At 37.8% G+C, this 25550-nt stretch overlaps 3 protein-coding genes across 6 annotated transcripts in view; 1 reads left to right on the top strand and 2 right to left on the bottom strand.

Annotated features, from left to right (window-relative positions):
* LOC139967349 (transcription termination factor 2-like) overlaps window positions 1-15051 on the bottom strand; it is a 66822-nt gene extending 51771 nt beyond the window's left edge. The window contains exons 1-14 of the mRNA XM_071971042.1: window positions 14880-15051; window positions 12790-12901; window positions 11701-11790; window positions 11449-11527; window positions 10347-11216; window positions 9961-10081; window positions 7440-7550; window positions 6887-6986; window positions 6472-6611; window positions 5421-5591; window positions 3587-3837; window positions 2183-2385; window positions 1319-1383; window positions 39-127 (exon numbers count right to left, since the gene is read on the bottom strand). Coding sequence (XP_071827143.1) covers window positions 39-127; window positions 1319-1383; window positions 2183-2385; window positions 3587-3837; window positions 5421-5591; window positions 6472-6611; window positions 6887-6986; window positions 7440-7550; window positions 9961-10081; window positions 10347-11216; window positions 11449-11527; window positions 11701-11790; window positions 12790-12901; window positions 14880-14907 — 2430 coding nt within the window. The 5' untranslated portion in view covers window positions 14908-15051. The remainder of the gene's footprint in view (window positions 1-38; window positions 128-1318; window positions 1384-2182; window positions 2386-3586; window positions 3838-5420; window positions 5592-6471; window positions 6612-6886; window positions 6987-7439; window positions 7551-9960; window positions 10082-10346; window positions 11217-11448; window positions 11528-11700; window positions 11791-12789; window positions 12902-14879) is intronic.
* A 1884-nt stretch (window positions 15052-16935) lies between these two features.
* On the bottom strand, window positions 16936-20686 carry LOC139967348 (uncharacterized). 3 transcript variants are annotated; one of them, XM_071971040.1, is made up of 3 exons: window positions 20281-20684; window positions 17389-17655; window positions 16936-17230 (listed from the first exon to the last, which is right to left on the bottom strand). In XM_071971040.1, the coding sequence occupies exons 1-3, from the start codon at window positions 20318-20320 to the stop codon at window positions 17049-17051; spliced, it is 489 nt and encodes a 162-aa protein (XP_071827141.1). In that variant the 5' UTR covers window positions 20321-20684; the 3' UTR covers window positions 16936-17048. The 3 variants fall into 3 exon arrangements, with proteins under 3 accessions (XP_071827141.1, XP_071827140.1, XP_071827142.1); XM_071971039.1 differs by lacking the exon at window positions 20281-20684 and adding an exon at window positions 18005-18162 and having other exon boundaries at window positions 16939-17230; XM_071971041.1 differs by lacking the exons at window positions 16936-17230; window positions 17389-17655 and adding exons at window positions 19303-19496; window positions 19666-19932 and having other exon boundaries at window positions 20281-20686.
* A 2098-nt stretch (window positions 20687-22784) lies between these two features.
* LOC139967347 (macrophage mannose receptor 1-like) overlaps window positions 22785-25550 on the top strand; it is a 38776-nt gene continuing 36010 nt past the window's right edge. The window contains exons 1-2 of one of the 2 annotated variants that reach the window (XM_071971037.1): window positions 22785-22942; window positions 23385-23426. In XM_071971037.1, coding sequence (XP_071827138.1) covers window positions 22921-22942; window positions 23385-23426 — 64 coding nt within the window. In that variant the 5' untranslated portion in view covers window positions 22785-22920. Of the gene's footprint in view, window positions 22943-23384; window positions 23427-24948; window positions 25096-25550 lie in introns of those variants that run through there. The other variant, XM_071971038.1, reaches the window with a different exon arrangement.

Here is a 25550-nt window from a genome sequence, read left to right as displayed (position 1 = left end):
TGAGGGGGCTATAACAGTATTAAAAGAGAAATACTTACCAAGGGTTTACCTTGGCTGTTCATTTGATCCTTGGTTCGCCGTAGAAGCAAGGCCTTCATTAGGGTGGCCAGCCACTTGTTTCCACTTCCTTAGAAGAAAGAAGTAAAGAAAGAATGGAAAATAGATTGACAAACTTGCCCACAATAGTTTCTTTGTCGTAACCCGCATTGTGTTTAGTCGATGAGACCACTGAAAACATTTCCATCCTCTCTGTAATAGTTAGCTATCAAGCTTTCTCTTGCATGCAGCATACATATAGGACACTAATAAAAACAATTGCAGATCTAACAAATTTTCAACCAAACATGGTTAACTCTATAGCCTGTTATTTATCGCATCTCATAGCTACATTTCTTTATACTTCTGAATAGAAACAAAACAAAAGCAAGAGCTGTAAATTCATCAAACTTCGCTAGAAATTTACGGCAGCGGTACAAATTTACAAACTACCTTTTAATAGTGAGTCTCGTCACCTGCCTAATAAGTCACGGTTCTACAGTACAATTGTTACACAGAGAGTAGCAGAGTAGTATACAACAAACTGAATATTCAATGACAATTGACATATTCTCTGACTAGGCATGTTTATGTCCAGGGCTAGACATAACCAATAACACAGATTAAAGTGGGTGCCCCTACCACTTGCCGGACTGGTCTTAAAAAGTTGACCACCGCAACAAGTGAATTGCCCTTTTTCTTCAAAGTTGCCATTATTGACAATGATCCTAAATATTTAACACTGACTTGTTGTCTTGATGGGACAGTTGAGAATGTACTTAAGGAAAAGTGTCAAAGCAAAGAATTTGTATCGTTTGTCCTGTCAATTCTGTACATGTTTTCTCCCACTTTGCAACAAAAAATAAAAATAAAAACTGACTTGATGTTCTTTTGAGAGCTTAAAAACAGCTGCCGTGGTGCTTGGCCACTTCAAATGAAAATCCAAATTAATTTCTATACTTACTCATATCATCTCTTAATTCAAGCCCTCATTATTAAATACATCTACAGAGAGCTGAGACCCACTCTTCAGCAACCAGTGGCTGTCACTGGAGGTTGCTCTCTAGTCTGTGCATATACTGGCAGCAGATGTGATCTACAATAACCTCTGGGTATTTTATGATAGAGTCTGGATACCTTGGCAATCAGCCACCCTCTCCCTTTGGAGGGTTTGTCTCCATTAGAGAGGCATGAATTACAGCTAAGCAGCATACATGTGCCATTTGAAGGTATCTTAATATTGTAATACAAACAGAAAATCCAGTCGAATTAAATCTCTTACTCTTTTGATTGTCCACCTGTTTCTTCCACACCTTGAGCTCATCAAATGGAGAGAATCTCAGGAATCTGTAACAGCAACAAACACAAAAGATCATACATGTAGATGTTGTTTTCATATTCCAGGTAATTTTAATCCACATATGCTGAAAATCTCAGATTTGTCTGCACCTTTCATCGGCTTCCTGGAGGGAATGCCATGAACATGATATGTATATTAAAATTACACCTCTTTATTTGGCATAATTTGTTGATATCCTCTGGGAGGGGGTGGGGGGGGGGGAGGGGATAGGAACTTTACTAAAACCTGGTTCTTATGATGCAAGTATTAATATACTGGCTTGCAGCTAACGGCAAACAAATAAACAACCAACAAAATATTATCGCTGGGAAATGGTTTTCGCATATCAAGGTTGAAAAGCAGCTAGCATTGGCTCGACAGGGAGCCTGTGAAGTTAAGTCAAGGATGGGACCAATACTAGAATGCTCTACGGTGAGTTCACCATAGGACACCTGTATTAACATAGGACACCTGCATTACCATTTGAGAGCTGTGTACCACCTAATGCAAACTACACACCTGAAAGGGTCTCCAAAATGAGTCTTGCCTGGTTGGTCTCCCTCCAAAGGAAGAGCCAATATTCTGTACTATTGTGTATTATGGTTAAATATTATGGTCTTTTTGGAGGGCCATTTAAGATGGGATAACTGAGAGTTGTTCTCGAATGGAAACAACATCTTAGCACTTAGCTCTTAGCATTCAAAACCTTCAAGATGATTTGCTTAAAAAGGTTAAATGCAACCCACTATATCCACTGGAGAATAGTACCAAAGTTGGGGTTTGGGGGGGGGGAGGGGGCACACTTACCTAAGTAAGGCATACATATCCAACAGATTGTTCTGTATCGGTGTTCCCGTGATGGCCCAACGAGCCCTGGCCCGCAGTTTACAGATAGCCATGGCTGATTTACTCTTAGGGTTCTTGATGTTGTGGGCCTCGTCTAAGATGATCCTTTCCCAGCCTATCTGGAGCGGAATTGGTTGGTCAGATAACTTCAAAACTTTTAAATCCTGAGGGATAAAAAACAAAATTCTTCTTTGAGTGTCTTTGTAACATATTTTTCGATAAAATGTTTGATAAACAGTGTCAACAAAAGACTTGTAATAAAACTACAGTACCTTATGACTTCTGTACTAAACAACTCAAAGATTATGAAGCATTTTGGGCTACTTCTACTTAAGAATTGATAACAACTAAATGGAATTTGCAGCTGATGAAGGAAAATTTCTAAGCAATTGAGTCAAACACAGAATATTTTTCTTGTCCAGTTTTCTCTTATTTTCCAAGACAAATTGTTATAAATGATACTGTGGAAAATAAAGGACATTATATCCAGTCATTTAAGACATGTCAAAGAACTGTGGTGATAAGTAATGACTTGAGTCTTTATATTTCTTGAATAAGTGACTCATGATACAACTTTGTCATGTTTCTTCCTGCAGAGATAAGGACGATGCAGTGATTCGAGTCAGTGAGTCAACTCAAGTCGGGAAATGTTAGTGGGTCTGTTACAACTCTGTCAAGAAGCTTGTAATAAACATTTCATTTGGGGGAGTGGAGTGGGGGGGGGGGCAATTATTGGTTTGCAATGACTTTTACAGAAAATGAAAAACGAAACAAGAAAGATCGTAGAGCAGTGATAAGAATGCTAAAAATTTCATAAAACTATCTCTTTATTTGCACAGTATATGTACATTTTCTGAATCAGTAACTGTTGCAGTTATGTTTTGTCTTTCCAAGTTATTACTTAGAACCCAAAATGTACTTAAGTAAATGACAAACTATCTATAATAAAAATTTCAATTAAAAATTAATGAGGTAGGTAGTATTGCATGCTCATTGTATAATATTTTCTGTTGCAGTTCTTAAAACTTTTAAACATACCCCCCCCCCCTCCCCGGCATTAAACCAGATTTAAAATGTCAACACTTTTAAACTAAAGACTTATCTATTCTCGAAAACATTGTTCTTGACTCCTAGCGCCACTGAAACATTAGATTGACTTTGGATATTTGACGCTATATTATCTTCCTTTTTTTGATTGATTGATGGACTACAGTATGTTAATGTCCCTCACTTTCAATTTCTTGGAAAACCATTACTCAAAAAAAATTTCATTCTTCTATGGATTCTTTCTTTTGGCTTTTTTATTCGTCTGAGAGAGAGAAAATTCAAAAAGACCTAAGAGATTTAGATCAGAAGAATACTCACAGTCGTAGCTTCATCGCCTTTCTCATCTTTGATTAATTCCTCTAGTTCTCTGGAGATGATCTGGTAGGTAGTTATGACCAGGTCATATTTGATCAGATCCTTGGCCCTCTTGGTTCGATTAGGTCCGTGGTATTTATGGACTGTCAGTTTCCCTCTGTTACACCGTCTTTCTACTTCCAGTGCCCAGTGGTCCATGAGTGATGCCGGGCAAATGATTAGAGTGGTGTTAGATTTTATGAAATCTTTCGACACTGGAAGAGCGAGAGTAAAATACCGAATACGCAACTTTTAGGACGATCTTTCACCTCCAGCTAGTGAGTTGAACCAAGATTACAAAGTAGTTATCAATTCACTGATTGGTTAAAAGTAATTAATTTATATTGACGATGCTAATCAATGGGATCTCCATCAACGCCCTTAATCAACAGAGCGCACTGTCATTTCTGGTTCCGTGAAACTTGACAAGCTGCAGCCTCTGAAATCACTGAGAATAATTCCTTTTCTGGAATCCCTGACGAACACTTCTGGGCAAAGGTAACCTGCACGTTCCCTAATTTACAAATAGTGTGACATATTCAAACAGACATACCACCAATTGTTTGGCAACTTAACTTAACTTAACACTGTCTGGTCATGAACCAATCAGAAAGCTTCTTCTAAAGAGGTATTTTCAATCACGTCCACTAAAACTGAGTTGAAGTTTGAGTGTCATTAAAAGTGTATTTAGGTCTCCGATAAAAATTGGAACATTCTGGACCTGTGATTCTTCACGTAATTATGGAGACGAGATCTTTCTAAACATATTTTTACAACTTACACATAGACTGAGATAAACATGTTACAGCACAATACAAAATCAACAATAGGATAGACCATGAGCGTTAGTACCCAGAGTTGTATCTATGTCACTGTTAGGACAGACATGACAGCGCCTTCTACGTCACTGTTAGGACAGACATGACAGCGCCCTCTACATCACTGTTAGGACAGACATGACAGCGCCCTCTACATCACTGTTAGAACTGACATGACAGCGCCCTCTACAAAAACACTGAAGATCCCATTAAGAAACGTAACATGAAGTGTAAGATTTCTAAAATAATTCGTCCATAGCTGAGGCTAAACAATGTCAAATCAATTCTGTTTACCAGGATAAAAGCATTGCACACTACTTTGTGGGGTCACACATGGTCAACACATTCATCTGTCTTTGTTTTTCACTGATGAAATTAAGACCCACCTCTCCCCCCCCCCCCCCCTCACCCTACTCACAATTGAAATCACTGTTTTGTTGTGATGAATTCAGTTGTCCATACTTTACCAACTTAATCAACATCTCATTCACAAAGTTGAATTTATTTACAAAGGTTATATACAATCATTACAACCTTCAAGGCAAACAAAATTACTTTCAATTACTTACAACAGTCCACATATGACCACACTAAATGTTTGTGCAATGACCTCATCCAAACTCAACGGAATAAATTTCAACATTATATTTCCCCCAAAAAATTATAACGAGGTATGGAGGTGGGAGTTTGATCAATGTACCTTCATTTCACACACTCTTTCTTGTTTTCTAAATCCATCTCACGGTTTGTTATCTCTTCATAAATGAAAGGATGGTTCTCTGATTCTCCATCAAATGTATCCAACTGGTATTAAAACTATATACTTGACGGTTTTACATCTTCTTCTGAATTTAGGACAGGGGGAGTAAAAGCCTCGAGAAGAGTGGTACCAATAATTCTGGGTTAATAAGTTTGACATCTGCTTCAATCTTTTATTTTTTTTAAAAAGTGGAGACTCTTTTAAGAAGTTCCATACATACCACTAGTTTCATCCTTAGCCTTCGGTATATCTCCATCTTCTGCTGTTTCTGAATCATCTCTCTTTGCTTCCTCCTCCTCCTCCTCCTCCTCCTCAGCTGTTGCTGCAGCTTCCTTCTGTTTCATAACTAGAGCTATCATTGTGAGAGTCTTTCCTAAACCCATGTCATCAGCTGAACAGGAAGAAAGGAACGGTTTAAACAAACACACGGTTCAAGAATATTAAAACTTGATGAATAATAATGAAAGAAGATATGTAAACAGATGAAGCATCAATATGTTGGTCAACCAAGATTAACGGATGGGTCTCAAACTTACAAATGGAAAGAAGTTTATTCATATTGACACAGAGGTATTATTAATGGTGTGATTATGATATTGGGCTCCTGGCAACGCCTAATAATGCATGGTGTCTAGAAATGAAACACATGCCACCTAAAATTGAACACCTGTGGTTAAAATCTCAATGTTCTAGAAGGATGTTACAATGTAGGTCATTATAGAAACAATTTGTTAACTATTTCTGTATATTCGAGCATGAGAACAGACAAGTCACATGCATGTCTTAAATCTGTAAGCTTACAGAATAATTAATTATACTCTGTACATGACAGTATGTCTTTTAACTGTGTACTGTCATATATATGGTTATTTACAGTACTATCAAACACTTTATGGGTATCAAACTAACATGGTGTAGTCATGCACTAACACACCCAAATGTCACACACATTTCACCATGGATAACACACTAACGCATGGTTAGAATATAAAATATCCTAATATTGGCTATTACACTAGAACATCAGGGCGTCACACACTGCTCTAGTACAGGGGTGGCCAAACTGTGGCTCGTTAAACTGAATGCGGCTCTTTGACATTTTAATACACGGGTCACGGACACCACTGTTAGCATAGAGGATAAATTTACAATTTTGTTCATGCCTTGTGCCTCTTACTTTCAAGCAAGTTCGACCTCCCCTCCTCTAGCATATAGCTATTTAAAACGAGATCATAAAAGCACATTAGTTGACAGCGACATCATAAACTTACCCAGTATGCCACCACAAGGGTGTTGCCTTTCTCTCCATAACAACCAGGTCAAACCTTGACATTGATGTTGCATGAGACTGACCTTTAACCCCTTAGGGTCAGAGGTCATTTCATCTTGAGTTGGACAACCTTCTAATGACCTTTGACATGGCAGAGAAATAAAATCGATAAAATTATTGAAAGTTTGGAGGATAGTTTTTAAACTAAACCAACTTTGTCTTTATAGAAAATAATGTTATTATAGAAAATAATGTTGTAATAGAAAATAATGTCATTATAGAAAATAACGTCAATATAGAAAGTAATGTTATTATAGAAAGTAACGTTATAATTGTTATCATAGAAAGTAATGTTATAATAGAAAATAATGTTATAAAGTCTATACATATAGTGATAATGTTGAGCATTCACTCACTCATGTATTTTCTTGATGGCATCGTTGGTAACAGAACCAACTTCTCGGAGTCTCGCTGTGGTCATGCGACCTCCGTACAGTGTCTGCATCTGGGGATTAGCTTTGAATGAAAGGAAGAATAGATAAAGTTATAAAGAAAGGCATGGAAGAGATGCAAAATATGTCTCGGGCTGAAAATAGGCAACAGTAATCTAAAGTCCTAATGACCCTAGTAGTCTTCAATGTTTACCCTGATGCCCTTCAAAGATTTCTGAGTAGAGAGGATTAAGAAAAAAATCTTATAATGCGCTGTACTTCTTTAACCAATATCACTCACTTTGTAATATCTGATCTTGTTTTATGCCCCCACAGTCTCCAAGTTACCACACAAGTTAAAGTCACACACACCAAAAACATAGCATACATTATGCTTCTTTTCTCAATAATAGTTGTTTAATTTAGCCCAGAAGGCTTCCCATTCTCAGTCAAATATTTACAGCAATATGTTTAGTACCGAAATGCACAATGTGTAGAATAACAACAGAAATTACCTTAACAGGTAAAAAACTCTTACCAGCATATTGATACGCCATGAGGTCAGGGTGTGTAGTGGACTGCATGGCCCTCATGAGGTGGTCTCTAATGGTCATCTGGGTTAACTGGGTTGTGGCTGGTTGTCTCACAGCTGAAAACCCAAACAAAGAAAGTAATCTTTTATTGTGTGTATCAAAACAATAATTGCAAAACATTAGTTTAATATGCATAAAAGTAATCCCGTTTGGTATTGTTTTTGGGTTTTTAGTAATTTTTTTTTTTGGTGACATATCAATGAGCAAAATGTTATCCCTATGAGCAATTTAGGACAGAACTTATGTCAGCATTTACTGCATGTAAACAAACTGTAATTGCCAAATGCAGCTCTTAATATTGAAAATAATTGTTCCAACATTGTGTAAGTTTTAAGGCTTTCTACAGCTGAGAGAAGGAACACACTACACTACTGCATTCCAACTAAGCTGACAGAACAAACTGTTCATTCTTAAAAGCAAAAAGTATGACTTATGCATAATACTCAGGTATGAGTAGCTCTTTGCAATCTAAAATTCTTTTTGAAGTCATGAAATAAATGACGATGTTTGATTTTGATATGCCAAAGATTGGAAATGTTTGAAATGATTATGTAATGGACTAAGTTTGTATCTGTTAGATACTGTGACTTACAATGTAAGATCACATTTCAAATCCTTGTTGAAATTCCCAATGCTCTGAAGTCTGAATCAAAGGACAAGTTTGTCTCTCTATTAAAACATTCTAACATTCTCTTCAGAATGATCACAATAGAATTAATAACGATAATAATTATAATAATAATAATCAGCAGTTATTTTTACGACGTTTAAGTGGGAGAAATGAGCTTAAAGGAATTGTCTGGTGGAAGATTTTGATACATTGTCCTTGTAGTTATTATTTTTCTCTTTCTAACCATGTAAAAATTGTCCCCATTCGACGTTTTCTTCTTGTAGAAATCTGGTTTTCAAATTCACCAGTTTCTCACCAAAAGTACCGTTTGTTCGAACGCTTCAATATGGTGTTTGACGTAGTGCTTGCAGATAGGCAAAACAGGCGACTTGAAGTTAGCACTCCCAATTCCGCAGCAAATTAACTCACGTGTAAGCACATTGAATTGCCTCATATATATAACGTACATACTCGCGAACGTATATACTACGATGCTCAGTTGGTGTACTTGTATAGCGTTACACATAGTACACTCACACTCAAACCACAGTTCATTAACTGTTCTTCGAACTCGCTGAAATAAAATTCACGGATCAAATTAACAGTAAAAGGAAACTTATAAAGTATTCGTTAAACCGAAAGATGAAACTTGGCAGGATCGATGTCATCGCAGAACTGTCCGATTGTAAACGTTAGAGTAGCCTATACACGCGAACATTCTTCGCGCCGGAGCTGGATACCGCGATGTATAAACAACGAAGAGCCTGCTGTTAAAACTTATCTTGTGTTACACAAAGACCACGAAACCACCGATCTACTAAATATATTGCGGCTTAAGGAGTTTTTTAAATCATATCTAATTTATAAGAAATTTCACCGGAAATTATTGAAGAAATTGATCGAATCGTTGTCAGAGCAGAATATAGCGCTGAAAAGCTTAGGCTTCGCAGAACTGTCCGATTGTCAACGTTTGAGTACAGCCTACATGCGAACATTTTTCGCGTTGGAGCTGGATAGCGCGATGTATAGCCTGAACAACTCAGAGTCTGCTGTTAAAATTTACCTTGTGTTACACAAAGACCACGGAACCACCGCTAAAGTACATGGTGGCTTAAGGAGTTTTTGAAAACATATCTAATTTTTAAGAAATTTCACCGGAAATTTAGGAAGAAATTTATCTGTATACACACGCTGTTTTTGTTGTGATTACCGTATAGGTACTGTGCGGAGGGTGGGTTATGACGCAATCTGCTATGGCAGAGCTGACGTCACGTATTGTACTGTTCAAATCATATTTGAAATGTCTATCCATAATGATTAAAAAATCGTTTCTCTGTCAAACGCGACATTAGCGTTCTCATACTTTGACAACATGTTTGGAAAATTATTTACTATTTTTTAAGGTAACTTCTTTGGGCCACCAGACAATCCTTTTAAGGATTACAACTAACACATCGGGTGGCTTCCAATTCAACATTTTTACTCAAATTTCAAATCTTTTCAATTTTGAAAATCATTTAAGATGGGAACACCGTAGATTGCTCTTGGATGAAAAACCCACCTTACTATGACCCGGCCGGGTATCGAACCTGGAACCTCTCGATTGCTAAGCCTCATTGCTTCAAATGCTACCGCCTTTATCCAATCGGCAACAGCACTGAATTAAATAGCTATCTTAAAACAGACACAGTTTACATACAGTGGGACCCATTCCTTACATCCCAAACAGCCTAGGAAAGAAACAACCCAGATTGTCACTTACATTCATTGAAAAAAAAAAGGGACCACATCAACTAAAGACAGCTTGTAGCTTTACCAACATTAAATATGAAACTTGGATGAATTGTTCAATTTACCTTTGGAAGTTGACAGTTCTCTCTCTATTGAACTTAAGGAGGCTTCAAGTTCCTTTATCTTCATCTGCAACCTTTGACCTTTGTCTGGCAGGAGAGAGAGGGGCACACTCTTCATGGTTTGCTGTGTAGAAAAGAGGAACGCAAATTAAATTGAAGGATGGCAAATCAGTTAAACTACAGGCTGACAATAAAGGTGAAAGCTCTATGTAGATGCACACCACAAACACTAAGAATAGGCTTGGTGTTACAACAAACCATAAGAGTATCGATAAAAGAACGACCTTAGCCGTCAACATTTCCCTCGGATGTCCTTCCCCTGTGTCTGAGCAAAACTGGAAGATTTATAAGTAATTGATCGGAAATGTTTCGACAGAAGGGGCACTTACCCGATGCTGCAGGAGTTGCTGTGATAGCAATTGATGGTTTCTCCACAATGTGTCTGTATGCTGACTGACAGATGTTGTCATTCCAGGCAATGTCCCTTGTTGATATTGATGAAAGCTTGGTTGATGAACACTAGAATTGCTTTTTCCCACTGGCACCACGAACCTCGCACCGGGCTGAGAGGCTCCCATGCCCGATTGGTGACCGCTAGTAGTAGATGTTATGTGTCCTTGTGTGACTTGTGGTGTTGTCTTCATATGTCCGTGGTATCCACCATGAGCAGTTTGTTGACTTCCATTCTCAGACCTTAGATCGACAGCTTCTCGATTCCCAGATTTCATTCCGGCTGTTGGTCCCACGGCGAGTACTGATGGTCTATCAGATCTTCCTTCCGATTTTCCATCTTTGATCACTCCCATCTGGTCTCCCATCTCGTTTCTACCGGTTCCACTTTTCGCATCCTCGGTTAGATGTTGTTTCTCGAGCAGTGACTGTAGTCTTTCGACTTCTCTTGGTGTCACTCTGCCCCCTGCTTCATCTCTTGGCTTCCTCGCCTCTGCTACCCGACTGTTCTTCGGTATCATCTCCTCAGATCTGACAATGGATTCCTCATCCGCACCTGCTTTCTCCTTTCTGAATCTGTTGTCATAGCCTGAAGACTGTTCTACGGCAGTCTTTCCGTCCAAGCCCTGAAGAGTAGCAGTTACCTTAGTACTTTCAATACTTTCACCACGCTCCAGTTTTTGTTGAATCTGACCAGTCTCCGTGGACGCCTTGTCTGAGACAGCAAACGGATTTGGTTTCTCTTTGCTCTGGTATTGATGAGACTGGGTGCCATTTAATGATGCCAGTGGCCTCCTTGCTGAAGGATCCTTGGGCAAAGAAAAACATCAAAATTAAAATCTTCAACAATACAGCATCTCCAATAAGTCTTAATAGAAATAGCACGCAGTACATGGCTTGTCACCGTTGCTACGAATATCGATAGTACACCCCCCCACCCAACCCCCCCAAGAATACAATCAGTAAACTCCCCCTGCATGGGTGAAGTAACCATGACATTACTCTCAGTTTCATTTATGAAAACATAAGTGTAGTTAATACCTGTTTAATTTTTCCAACGGTATGTCCGCACCATCCTTCTTTACCCTCTCTCCTGGCAGTTTGACAACGGTAGTACTGCCTGTTGAGACAAACAGACACATAAATATTCTTCTGTTTGCACCATTGTTCCAAACAGATTAAAAGAAGCTCTTTAAAAGACAAGGCATGACGGTGACAAATTCAATGAGCATCATACGGTAGCATAGAAAGTAAGAGAAAAGTAGGAAAATTGTTGTTGTTTTTGTTTCAAACCTTGTTTCCCCTGAAGATGAAACCTTAGATGCTAGGGCTTGTAGCTCTACCAGGGACCCAGGGTGGACTAAGCAGTGTGACACAGGGATGCTGAAATTAAGAAAGAATCAGTTCATTGAAAACAAATATAGTACATTAAATTTCTGATGTGATCCTAGAAACTTGATCATGGTTGTCAAAATCTGTTTCATGACTGATTTTCGAGGCACTTGTGCACTCTTTTTACAAAAGTCTAACAGTTTAAAAGGAAAATGCCAGAGATTATTTAGCCTACTTTTAAAGGTGGATGTCTTGAATTTCAGAATAGCTATCTCCAGACACAATCAGTACGAGCATTCAGTTTCCTTCAATACTAAAATACTGCCTAAAGTCACCCTTGAAAGGCCTCATTAAGCATTCCATTATTAAAACTGTAAACGAACTGATTCCAATCTCGACACTGCATGCTTGTACTAGTTTGTGTGGTTAATGATCACATAATAATGAAAAAGTACTTCTTTGCCCTAAATTTTAACCAATTCGCAGAGAACATGGGAATTACAACAATCAGACAGTGAATACATTGTGCCTTGTATTTATATGGTCTGTTAAAATATCTGTCGGGCCCATTTATGAGCAAATACATTGGCATTGTATCAAACAACGAAGAGTGAACGCTCACAGCTGAGGTAAGAAGTAATTACTTGAGGCATTTGTGAAATGTGTCCTTCAAACGGCTCATTCTGTTATGGAAAACATTATTCGAGAAAGAGCAAGAGAGTTCAACATTATGTAGTTGCTCTGGGAAATGTTGCTAAGCAAACAGTAGTGATTGCTTAAAACAAGTAGTCCAGCAAACAACCTAATGTACGTACAGTTCCACAGTTATAAATGGAAAAGTCAATACACCTGCCTGTGTCCGATTCATGGTTTGACAAAGGCAATGTTATTGCTTAACTGTATGTTGTGTTGAACTCTGTGATTGGGCCAAACTCGGGGAAAATAGTAGCCCAATATCATCATGATTGTATCCTTGTGTGATTATTTACTACAAAATAGTTTCAATACAATGTTTAGATTGTCGAGATTGAATACATTATTTTAACTTACTCCACCGGTTCAACAAAGCTGCATTGCTTTCCTGCACCTCTGCCGCAGATGTAATAACTTTTTCCTTTGCTTGGTCCTTCTTTGGTACCAGTCTTTAGGAAACAAGGATATTCTGCGAAACAAGACATCAAAGGAGGTTATACGGTATACGGTACTTGAAATACAGTAAGCTAGAGTGTGCAATAGAGCACATAGATTCAAAGTCATGAATGAAGGACTGAAAGTGAAAACCTCTTAAAACCTCTACCCGTAATAGTCAATACTTTGCAACTTTATGCTACATTTAGTTACTACTGTACTGGGTACTACAGTAGTCCATGTTCTACCAATGTACTTTGTGTAGGAGATGTATTTCACCTGTCAGATGGCCTTACCTTTTCCAAATAAAAACATTTGAAAAACTGTAGTTGTTTCAAGAGCGTTCTCTGAAAACTACCAATGATATGTAGGCTTTCTGGTCACTTCGCCCAACCTTGTTGGTCATTTCGCCCAACTTTTTTTTTACTAATATTCCTTCAGAATAATATTACTTTTTCTATTTCACTAGTTCAATTTGATTTATTTTGGGTTATGTTACTTCGTGGTAGGTAAATAAAGTGAGGTCCGCCCGATATCGATCGGAGTCTAAGCAGTTATTTCGGGTGTAATGGGAGGATTACACTACTTTAGGCGGTTACGAATACAATGGAAGTTATTTTATTACATAAACAAAGGGGAATCAGTGTGGAAAAATAACACCTTTTCTATTTCACTAGTTCAATTTGGTTTATTAATCCACAGCTATTGTTCTGCTTGGTGACTTCGGTCAAGCGTTTATCAAGTCCGCCAGGCATTCATCAAGGGTATTGTTCACATCAGTTGTTTATCTACTTCTCAAGTTTCCTTAATGTTTGGTTCGTATCCCGTAACGTTAACAATTCCTGAACGTTTCCTTACTAAAGTATCATATTTAATCAAGGTTGGGCGAAATGACCAGGCTGGTTGGGCGAAATGACCAGGCTGGTTGGGCGAAATGACCAGGCTGGTTGGGCGAAATGACCAGGCTGGTTGGGCGAAATGACCAGGCTGGTTGGGCGAAATGGTAAGGTTGGGCGAAATGGCAGTTGGGCGAAACGGTTGTTGGGCGAAGTGACCTGCTTCCATATGTAGACCTAGGCCTTACTAATGAACATTGCAAATTGTCTCCAAAGTGAGTGAATTTAACAGAGCTGCTCCTGCTCTAACTTATCTTAAAATATATTGTTTTGACACTATAAATGATCAAGTAATACAGTATATGAGTTCTTTTACTAGGCCTAGACAAGCATTTCAATCATCTAAACTGAGTATTTTACCTTTTAATTTATGAAAAAGAAATCACAGCTCTAGTATTAGCCTAATTTTATTTTTGGATGTGTATCTAGCTGTTGGTACAAACACAAAATTACATGCTTCCAGGAATGGTAGAAAAAGCTTAACAAAATTGAGGTCTGATAAGATACTGCCGTGTAGGTTGATTTATTTCTCAAACTAGAAGTAAATTTGGCCTAGGCTAGTCTATCATTAATTAATTCTTAGTCATAATTTAGGCCTGTTGTTTGAATACATCAATTGCAAGTTTACCTGTGTGAACATCTATGAATTGCTACAAATTACAAAATCAATGCTCTGAGTTAACTTAGGCCTAGCTAGGACCTTAATAATATCTAAAATCTAAAAAAAGACCTAACTTTAAAGTTTAATCTGTAGACCCTACTCCCTAGGCATTGCTAGATAATATGTAACTGTAGTGTAGGCCCACTGTAGGCCTTATTAATGCCGTTATCATCATCATTTTCTTCGTCGCAAGGATATGTAATTTCCTCCCAATCCTGAGATTTTATCGATACTTCACACAAGTGGAACTCCGTGGAATACAATCCACTGCAGTATAAGTGTAACTTGTAAGTTATGTTAGCTCTAGTATTCTGTTGCCTAGGTCTAGAAAGTAAAAGCCTACTTACAGTTACAGGCCTTTGCGAATAACGTGCTTTTACGTACAACACAACGTTAGGCTTCGCATTGGTGTAACGGGCTAGGTCTAATCAAGAAAATACTTCGGTGCCACTTACTGTGTTGTTCACAAACTTTTAATTCCATCGTCAAGTTGACCTCGAACTACACTAGATTTGAAACTGCGAAGATAGTTTCAAAAAGTGTTGCCTTGACAGTTGATAAAAACTTCACAGCATCTGTCGCTGACACATATCTGCAACCTTTTAAAAATCCCCTCTCATAATGACGTCAGCCTGACCTGTTATTGACCCTGACGTCAAATGCTAACATGGGTGTCGTCTGCCACAGTGAAGGTTCAGTTCAGTGTTTGATTGCTTGTTCTGTTCTGAGGTATTTCACTCAAATAACAAACCAACTAGTAGGCCTAGTAAGAAGAGGAAGAATCAAAGTGCACGTGAGCTAAAATACACCGGCTTAGAAACTAAGCCTAGAGAAAAAACAAACAAAAAAGCCTGAAAAGGAAACAATAAAAAATATTTTCCAATGTCCCTTCCAGGGCTCCGTAACAAACATTTGCAACCTTTGAAAACAATGTTGAAGAACTTTTGACTGTATTGTACACTAGAAGTTTTGTAATATCCTATCTGTCAGTGTTAGGAGGCGGGGTGGGGAAAGGGGGGGTATCATATCCATAAGAAACTTTCTTGTTTGTGAAAGATATATGTGAAGAAAATTTTCGCGTATTTCCTCCCTCCCAACCATTGTACCTAGATCGCTATACATGGATCATTCAGCTGGATATTTGCATTATATCCTATAGAGCCAAAATATCGCCAGGCGACCTAAGGATCAATTTGTTGGATGTATCCAGTGATCGATTTAATTTTCAACTTTTTTAACAATTTCTACTTTTCGTCACCGAATGTTCAACGGCATATGTGGCCTGCATTCGTTTACCTCACTGAGTTACGCCTAACCTAACCTGGCCAGTGCTAAGTATCACGCTACTCCAAACTTTCGCAATTTCGAGATATAAGAAGTCCAGGTTTCCAGAGAAAAGTCGAAAGCTGAAGGAAATGGACGGAATGTTTTAGAAAGCAGTTAAACTTTTACAAAAGCTCAAAATTCCCCAAATTGTGGAAATCTGAAGTTTTAAGATAAATAGTGTTGAAATTGACTTTACATATATATAGAAAATTCAAGAAAATACCGTTAGTCAAAGGAAATTGAAAAAGTCGACATTTCCAGACACAACAAAAATAGAATTTCGGTATAACAGGTTGAAGTTTTGGGAAACGAAGTCGAATTTTCTATATTAAAGTTTTTTTGTTTAGAATAAGTAAACTTTTCGAGAAAACAATACAAAATTAATTTCTTCTTTAACGTAATTGTTTCTTATCCTTTTCTGCATCAGTATTGCCAAGTAAATTTAGCGTGATAAAACTTTCTGAACCATTTTGGTGAAATTTCTGACCCGTCAATTTTCCCCTGCCGATACTGCCGTATGATTGGTCAATTAAAGAATAAAGTGTCTCAAGTGTAAATTTGTTGAAGTTTGCCATAAGTTCAACTTTCAAGCTTATTGGATGGAAATGCTAATGGGCTTTCCGAAGAGGGACAAAGAAGGGAGAATAGAAAGTAATAAACAAGGAGATAAGTAAATCAAAATTATTGGAGATCTATATCATTAACTTACACAAAAATATACATAATTTTCATATTGTTGATATGTGAATATAAAAGAATTGTTAACCTTCCCCTGAAATCGTAATAATATAAATCAACAAATGTGTAATGTGTTTTTATGATATGTTACAAAATATGAGCCAATAGTAGCATTGAATTTGACGTCCTCCCTGTGTGATGGAAAGAAAAGGACCCTGGACAGTATATCAGCGCCAATATAGGATTGGGAGGGGGGTGGGGGTGGGGCAGGCCCGAGGAGCTTGATGCTTGCGTGATTGATTTGATGAGGTTTGCCATAACTTTAAATTTCATGCTTATTGGAGGACGATGCTGATGAGCTTTCAGAAGAGACAAAGAAACAACAAATACAGACAAGAAGATTTGTAAACTTATAGTAAATAAATATAATTGAAGCTCTATGATTAAAACTTGTACAAAAATAGAAATAATTTTCACTTTGTTGATATATTGAATATAAAAATAAAAGTGAGCATGCACGTAAATTCGTGCTTATATAAATCAACAAATGTGTAATTTGTGGTCATGATATGATACAAAACAGGTGACTGGTTGGCAAGTAACCCCTTTACATCGGTTGTTTATCCACTCGAAGTTAGCAGACATTTGAAGTCCAGTTCTGAGGATAGTTGATCCGATCTAGTGATATCCAAGCGGATGTTGTGAATGAAGGCGTATATATCCTCTTTCTTGATGGGATACTCCAAACACAGTTCAACTTTAGCCAAACTCGGTTTCTGTTTCTTTGGCCTGTTTCGGGATACTGAAAGAAAATAATTCCAACTTTTTAGTGCAAGTTTTCTTAATAGAAATGTCTTATAAGAAGAACTCATAACATATTGTGTTTTATCTGTTTTATTTTATATGACAATATTTTACTTAAAAGTTACACAAAATTTCAGAATGAATCCATTTATTTACCTTTTGTGACGTCACGGTACCCCTTCCATCTAGTCTCATCCAGACTTGACGGATCACTGTTCAGCGAAACTTTTCTTGGCTTTTCTAAACAGCGCCTCCGCTTAGCAGGGAGAAGGTATGGTGTTAAAGGCGTATTCGGCATCACGGAGAAACGTAACGTTTCTCCTTCGCAGTCATTAAGATGACAACGTTTCCGTCCTTTGGTTGTCAAGGCCAAACTTGGTTCAACACCATTGGATGAATCCTTTTCCCCTCCACTCCCTATTCCTGTGTCAGAGAACACGATGAATATAAGCAATGTGGTCTTTACACAAATATCACGAGTTACCTATAGTTAAATACAGTAATTTGTTTGCTTGAATACAATCGACCTATGATAATCAAGGAAAGGGAATCATATTGTAAAGAGAGTTGTGGAGATGAGTTGCTAACATATACTAGGCCTTGGTTAGGCTATACATGACAACCGTGCAATGAATAAAGGCTGTATGGGCCTAACACATTGAATGCGATCAACACTGTCCAACGTTGCTCTTAATAATTGTAACTCATTCTTGCGGTTTGCCTTATATTATTTCAACTTTACTCAACGCTGAGATAATTAAATGAATCTTACCTTCAAGGTTCTTCCAGGTCAAAGCACTCGGAAGATGCATTCTCAATTCGAAATATCTCAGTAAGTTTGTAAAGCACAACGTGATAGTATCAGCGATAGTACACTTTTGTTGATAGCAACGAAAGAAACACGAAAAGATCCATTGTTATGTATACGAACGAACCCGCGCAATGACGATTGGACAACGCACGACAGAAAAGAACGCGCGCTCAGTATAATACTAGACACTCGGTTGAGGGTTGTTGGTATGGCAAGAGACTTCATGTATCGGTACTTCTAAAATGAAATGACGATGTACCATTTATGGTCTACTACAAGATCCTATGACGTGTAACCATACATGTAGCCATGTTACTCTAGATAATAAAGTATCTCTTCTTGCATCAATAAAAATGTACCAGGGATAGTCAAAGTATGTTGTAGAGCGCTGTAAAATTTCTCTGGGGTAGTAAAGCCCCACACGCAACAAGTGGGCGCAACAAAAGAAACGAACGCAATGAAAAGAATCGAACGTGCACAGTGGCTTGATTGACGCACTTTAATATGTGTGCACGTACTATAACTGTTTGTTGCTATGTGCCCAAATAGTGTAACCATGCTCTTGATCAAGTTACGTGTTTTGAGAAAAGATATACGTTATATATAGTGCTATACAATATCATTATTTATGTTTGGAGTGGTCAATGCTACTACATTTCCCTGGCGGTGCACGCGGGCAGAAGTATTTAGAGTTTACATGGTTAAAGCATGAAATATCGTGATCCAAATTTAATCCTTCTGAACTTAATTCAGACCACGAAATTTGAAAATTTGAAAGCAATAAGCAGCGATCCATCGTTTTGGGGCAAAAACTTTCATTTTAGTTGAATGTAATGGAAAGGACCATGGACAATAGTGGCCGCCTGGGGGGGGGGGGGGGTAGGTTGATGATTGCTTGATTGCCTTGCTGAAGTTTGCCATATAAGTTAAACTTTCATGCTTATTGGAGAGCAATGCTGATGAGCTTTCAGAAGACAAAGACACAACAAATACAGAGAAGAAGAATTGTAAACTTATAATAAATAAATATAATTGAAGCTCTATGATTAAAACTTGTACAAAAATATTAATAATTTTCACTTTGTTGATATATTGAATATAAAAATAAAAGTGAGCATGCACGTAAAATCGTGCTAATATAAATCAACAAATGTGTAATTTGTTGTTGTCATGATATGATACAAAACATGAATGTTGTATTTGACGTTCTCTCCGTGTGGTTTTGTATGGAACCAGTTGGCAAGTAGGCTAACCCTCTTTACATCGGTTGTTTATCCATTCGAAGTTAGCAGACATTTGAAGTCCAGTTCTGAGGATAGTTGATCCGATCTAGTGATATCCAAGCGGATGTTGTGAATGAAGGCGTAGATATCCTCTTTCTTGATGGGATACTCCAAACACCGTTCAACTTTAGCCAAACTCGGTTTCTGTTTCTTTGGCCTGCTTCGGGATACTGAAAGAAATAATTCCAACTTTTAAGTGCAAGTTTTCTTAATGCAATTGTTGAGATACAGAAAAGTCCTACAAGAACTCAGACACATATATCAATTACGTGTATTCGTGTTTTATCTGTTTTATTTTATATGACAATATTCTTCTTAAGAATTAATCCATTTATTTACCTTTTGTGACGTCACGGTACCCCTTCCATTTAGTCTCATCCAGACTTGACGGATCACTGTTCATCGAAAGTTTTCTTGGCTTTTCTGAACAGCGCCTCCGCTTAGCAGGGAGAAGGTAAGGTGTTAAAGGCGTATTCGGCATTACGGAGAAACGTAACGTTTCTCCTTCGCAGTCATTAAGATGACAACGTTTCCGTCCTTTGGTTGTCAAGGCCAAACTTGGTTCAACATCACTGGATGAATCCTTTTCCCTTCCACTCCCTATTCCTATGTGTCAGAGAACACGATGAATTTAAGCAATGTGGTCTTTACACAAATATCACGAGATACCTATAGTTAAATACAGTAATTTGTTTACTTGAATGCAATCGACCTATGATAATCAAGGAAAGGGAATATTGTAAAGAGAGTTGTGGAGATGAGTTGCTTACATACTATGCCTTGGTTAGGCTATACATGACAACCGTGCAATGAATAAAGGCTGTATGGGCCTAACACATTGAATGCGATCAACGTGGTCCAACGTTGCTCTTAATAATTGTAACTCATTCTTGCAGTTTGCCTTATATTATTTCAACTTTACTGAACACGCTGAGATAATTAAATTCTTCTTACCTTCAAGGTTCTTCCCGGTCAAAGCACTCGGAAGATGCATTCTCAAATTGAAATATCTCAGTAAGTTTGTAAAGCACAACGTGATAGTATCAGCGATAGTACACTTTTGTTGGTAGCAACGAAAGAAACACGAAAAGTACCATTGTTATGTACGGAATATACACGCAACAGCTATATAGCCTACGCACGTAAAAATTAAAAAAGCGCGCGCTTATTACGAAACACTCGATTAACGGAGTGTTGCGATATTGGAAACTTCATGAACTCCCTAGGATAGAAAATCTGTTTGAATTTCACTGTTAAAGTGAAATTCCGATGTACTACTTAAGTGCATTACCAAGATCCACTTACGTATAACTAGAACAATGCGAAGTAAGGTAACGAAGTACTCATTCTATCACACACATAGCAATAGTAAAATAGTATCTATATAGCAAAGTACAGCAAAGTGCCACGCGGAACAGTTATGCGCACTGTAAGCAACGAATGTGCGCTCTGGTTTGATGACGCACTGAACTATGCGCCCAAACGCTCACGATCTAAATTGTTTGAGAAGAGATCTCTTATCTGGTTGATAATGACATGTATGATCTCCATATATTATCTTAACTGACTTTGGTGCATAGCCCTTAAAGGTGGCGGATAATTCTTTATTATAGCCTACTTCATGCGTCGTACGTTATTTCCTGACCAGTACGTACGTGTCACATAATGATATGATATATTGTACTCTTTGTGCAAAAATTGTTCCTTAATTGCTGTCAGCATCACACCCACCTTCTTGGCATAAACTGAAACTTGTTGATGACTTAGTGTGTATTAGGCACAAGGAGGGAGGGGTAAGGGAGCGAGCGTTTATGTAAACCGTGAAGTCGAAGAAATTGAAACTATGATGCATGGGTGAGTGCATGGGCATGGGATGTTGGGGCTCCGGAGGCCAAAACCCTTTCACCCCCCCCCCCCCCTAAGACGTTTATCTGGGTGCGCCCTTCCATGGACAATTCAAAATTCAATTAAGCAAACAATAGTTATGAAGTTCAAAACGGTGGGTGAAACTCAGGGGAGTAACCATCATTCTTGTACTGGTAGGAGGGGGGGGGGGGGGGAGGAGGTGAAAGCTATTCCAAGCTATTTCAAGCTTTATAACTCTTAACTATTTTTCATATACTATTCTAAATATGTACTTTTATGTATTTATACTGGATTTTAATAAAACATGAAACTTGAAAAGGGCATGGATGGCCCCTTAATTCCCTTTGTCCCATCACCCATAGATAAGCTATACAAGGCGAAATGATAATGTAAAAGTACATGAAGATAATGCACAGTAACACGATGATAATGTAAATGAATACAAAATGTTGGAACAACCAACAAAGGTGCCAACTTACATACATCTCCTAATTTGATTGAAGGTTATATCCAATTGAAAAAAAGGAAGAAAAAGAAAGATATGACACCATCCGCTAGTTCGAATGATTAAAAGTTATAACCCAAAGCAAAACACAACTTTATACATGTTTGTTCAACGCAATAAATATTTAATATTTAATCGAATGATCTTTTTTTGCGATATGTTAAAAGTACCTGTTTGTAGTATACTTTCGGTAATTTTTTTGAAGTTATTAAAAAGCGAAGTTACCATAACAACCATAATGCTCACAGATAATGAGGATAAAACCATGATTATTTTGAGGAATATTTACTTACTTTTTGCATTTGATGAATTAATATTGTGAAAAGTGTCTGGGCGACGAAATATTTAGGTTCCAATTAAGCTCATTACTCGCTTATTAGTGAACATCCGTTTGGTAAAAATACTGTCATATTGTTATGTTTTTATGTTGTTTTTTTTTTTTAAAAACGTAGGTATGGAAGGTTTTGCATAGGATTTCTGGACACCGACTACCGACGACCAATCGCATGTTGAGAACCATGTACATTATAGCTGGAGTCAAGGCCGTCCACTGCCCTGGGGCAAATAAGAATCATACCGGTTCAGTGATCAAACCAGCGGTGCAAGGGTCCTTGAAAATAGTAGCGGACCAAATTAAGTAGCTCCATTTGCAATCAAAACGGAACTCGGCGCCACTATTCGGCAGGTCGGACACAGCGCCACACCGGTTTCGAGCCAGTACGGTCAATAGGTCGATCCACCTCTGGCTGGAGTGAACCTTGAAACTTACACAATATGAATTGAATGGGTTTAGCGAAACCCCTTTCAAACTCCGTTGAAAACACATGTTGTATGTTTTTTATCAATACACTTTCTATACAATCTTTTCGTGCACATTTAGACCAGGGTAACTAAGAGTATATTTATAGTAACCTCCGATACAGAACTCCCTATTATTTTCATTTGTACTGTTGCCAAAAAAGAAGTACTCATTGATATCGAATTATTGATTACTATTCTTCCTGGGGGGCATCGGTCCAACCCATCGTGTATAGATTTACATAATGGCGTAAGCTATTTTGAAAGCCCCTGACCATTCAAAACATCTGGGAGCGAGCGACATAGTTTACTTGACGCGAAGATAACCCAATTGCTAAGATAAAGGCCACTCTACGATTATTGGATAATAACAATAGCTCAAAATAATATATGCGCACACACATGGAACAGAAAGATAATCCATAATGAGGCGGAATATTCATCCGGGTGAGTTTAATTAGAAAACAATCACAAAATTGTGAGAAGGTTAATATTACAACATGATCTCTTCCTTGGGATTTTGGGTGTTGACAGTACACATGATCATATGCGTTGCCAAATAAGCTTTTACACAATGACGTGAATAGGATTTCAATTCAATAGGATTTGGGTCAAATTTTATGTATAGGCCTGTATAATTGTTCGTACCAATATATGCATGCTAACGGTTAGTCTTGCATCAGACTTAAACTCTATGTTTTTTCATTGAAAAATTTATCAGAACTTATTTATATTCCGCTATATGAAAAAAAAGGTGATACGACATTAGCCCTTATGTTATTCGGCAAGGAATAAGTTAAACATAGTCCCATTGTGAATCATGAATCGTTTGCGCGAAAACGTATTTACTTTAATGATTATAATATTACCGTATTGATTTGTGTTACAGGTTTTCTACTTATACTTTTGGAAAGATGTTTGCTTCCATCAGGTAAGGCGAGATTTCATCGTTCTATAAACGTAGTACCTATATATGTTTATTTCGCAACCATAATCGTATCATAACTCAACACGTATACCTTCAAACAGTGAAGTATAGGTGGGCAACTTCAAAACTTTGTTTTGTCTCAGTGGGTATACTATCTAATTTATTGGGTGGGCAACATTACTATTTCCTATAGTTTTCCATGCAATTATTCAATGGTGGTTACAACATCGTTCATAATACGGCTGCTTATGTTATTTTTCATTGGGAAAATGCAGCATGTAGGCCTAGGCCTATTAAAAATTCTTTCCATGTATTCCAAGATGTTATCAGTAGCGTGCGCAAGGGGTGACGGGGGGGGGGTGACCACTCCCCAAAACCTTCATCTTCGGTCGGGGAGAAACTTACTAGTCGGAGGATTTTTGTTTTCAATTGAAAAGTATTAAATATATATCCTTCCGTTACAAGACCTAGTTTATAGTCTAAATATACCATAGAGTGCAGCATTTGACGTATATAGACCACCTCAGCCTTTCTACATGGAAGTAGCAATCAACGACCCCACAGTCACATCCTTTGTAATAATTATGTTGGATCCACCTTTGAAATATTGTGCACGTAACTGTGTATTATACGATAAACATTTGAGCGTGGCTCCTTTTTCATGTTTGGAGGGACAAACTTTGCGATACAACACCTCCATGACTGCAAACGCACTTGATAAAAACATACACGAATTTGCTGCAAGATGTACCATAATTCTACGGCTATAACTCCTTCCCCATACCTATATGTTTCCAGGAGACCGGGCAGTAAACCGGTGGTCATTTTCGGAATCTTCCCAAGAAAAAGATCACTTTTGCAGATGCTATACTGACATAGTTAATTCCAAACTTTTATCTGGGCTAGAAATTTTGACCATTTTATCCCAAAAGTTTGCTCTTTATCCAGTTTCGATTATTTTCTGGGAACTAACAACCTGTTCCCCAAACTCTCTTCACGAAAATTATACCGAAATTCCTACCTTTTATCTCAACATTGGACTACTTAATCTAAAAACTAAAGTTCTTTCATTCGAATTTTTTAATTCAATTCAATTCCTTTCATGTAAAATGTAAAAATATAGGAACAGGAAATTCCATATTAATGTTCAACATTTTTCCTTTTAATATCCATATTTCGTCTATTTTCTCTACATTCCTCGGGCCTCATTTTTAATGGAAACTTCTTCTTTGAAAATGTCGACGTATTATCTACAGATTTAGTGTTTATCGACTATTTTCTCGGTATTTCGACTATTTCATCTCAAACGTGCCAATATATTCTTAGAATTAGGATTTTTCTTATCAAAATCTCGAGGTCCGCTCATAGGTACGGGAGCGAGGACGGTAACTCTGTGGAGAAACTGATACTCTGTCCGAACCATCGGCTGTGGTTGGTCGTGAGGGTTGTATTGGCTTCTGCGCATGGCCGTTAGAAGATGGCATTACGCACTGTGGAGTATTGACTATTGGGGCACGTATATTTGGGAGCAAATAAACTCAAGCACTTTACAACCAATCTAAACCACAGATTTGTGATCTAGTCATAGGCTAGGCTAACCTGCAGTATCGGTCTAACTGGAGTGAATGACATCTCGGACAGATCGAATACCGAGTAGCGTTTTTACACCAAGGTGTCGAAGCTCAGACGTCTAATTATGATTTTGAATGACATATTTAATTGGAGATATATAGCTTCTAAAGTTTCCTTGTTTAGCCTCACATTGTATAGGCCTATGTCTCATCATTGTAAAGATTCAATGTAAATAGTACATTCATCATGTTATTTAAATTAAAGACCAATGTTAGGGAGGCGGTAACATAGGCCTAGGGTAGGAGTAGGAGACTTGAATAGCAAAAGATCGGTTGACATTTATACTGTCTATGGCTGGTTACTAGATCTAAAGATAGGGATCTCATTTGCTTTCTGTATTATACTCAAGTTTGATGCTCTAATTCTAAAATCGTAAAAGTGAAGTAGGCTAGACATAGGTATAACTTAGGTTAGAACCCTAGGCCTAGTATCTAGAGTGACTCTGGCTCCATTTGTAAAAGGCCGTGGCTATTCTTACGACTAGTCGTAACAATT

The sequence above is a fragment of the Apostichopus japonicus genome, chromosome 5 (assembly GCF_037975245.1).
Source record: "Apostichopus japonicus isolate 1M-3 chromosome 5, ASM3797524v1, whole genome shotgun sequence".
Classification (NCBI taxonomy): Eukaryota; Metazoa; Echinodermata; class Holothuroidea; order Aspidochirotida; family Stichopodidae; genus Apostichopus; species Apostichopus japonicus.
Note: the sequence above shows the minus strand (reverse complement) of the source record. Positions and strands in the feature narration are given on the sequence as shown.

Bases quoted from the DNA above. Each gene is read 5' to 3' on its own strand.
- LOC139967348 (XM_071971041.1), bottom strand. From the start codon at position 20,320: ATGCATCTTCCGAGTGCTTTGACCGGGAAGAACCTTGAAG. The intron at 19,933-20,280 runs GTAAGAAGAATT...TCTGACACATAG, and splicing joins GACCGGGAAGAACCTTGAAG to GAATAGGGAGTGGAAGGGAA. The intron at 19,497-19,665 runs GTAAATAAATGG...TATTTCTTTCAG, and splicing joins GTACCGTGACGTCACAAAAG to TATCCCGAAGCAGGCCAAAG.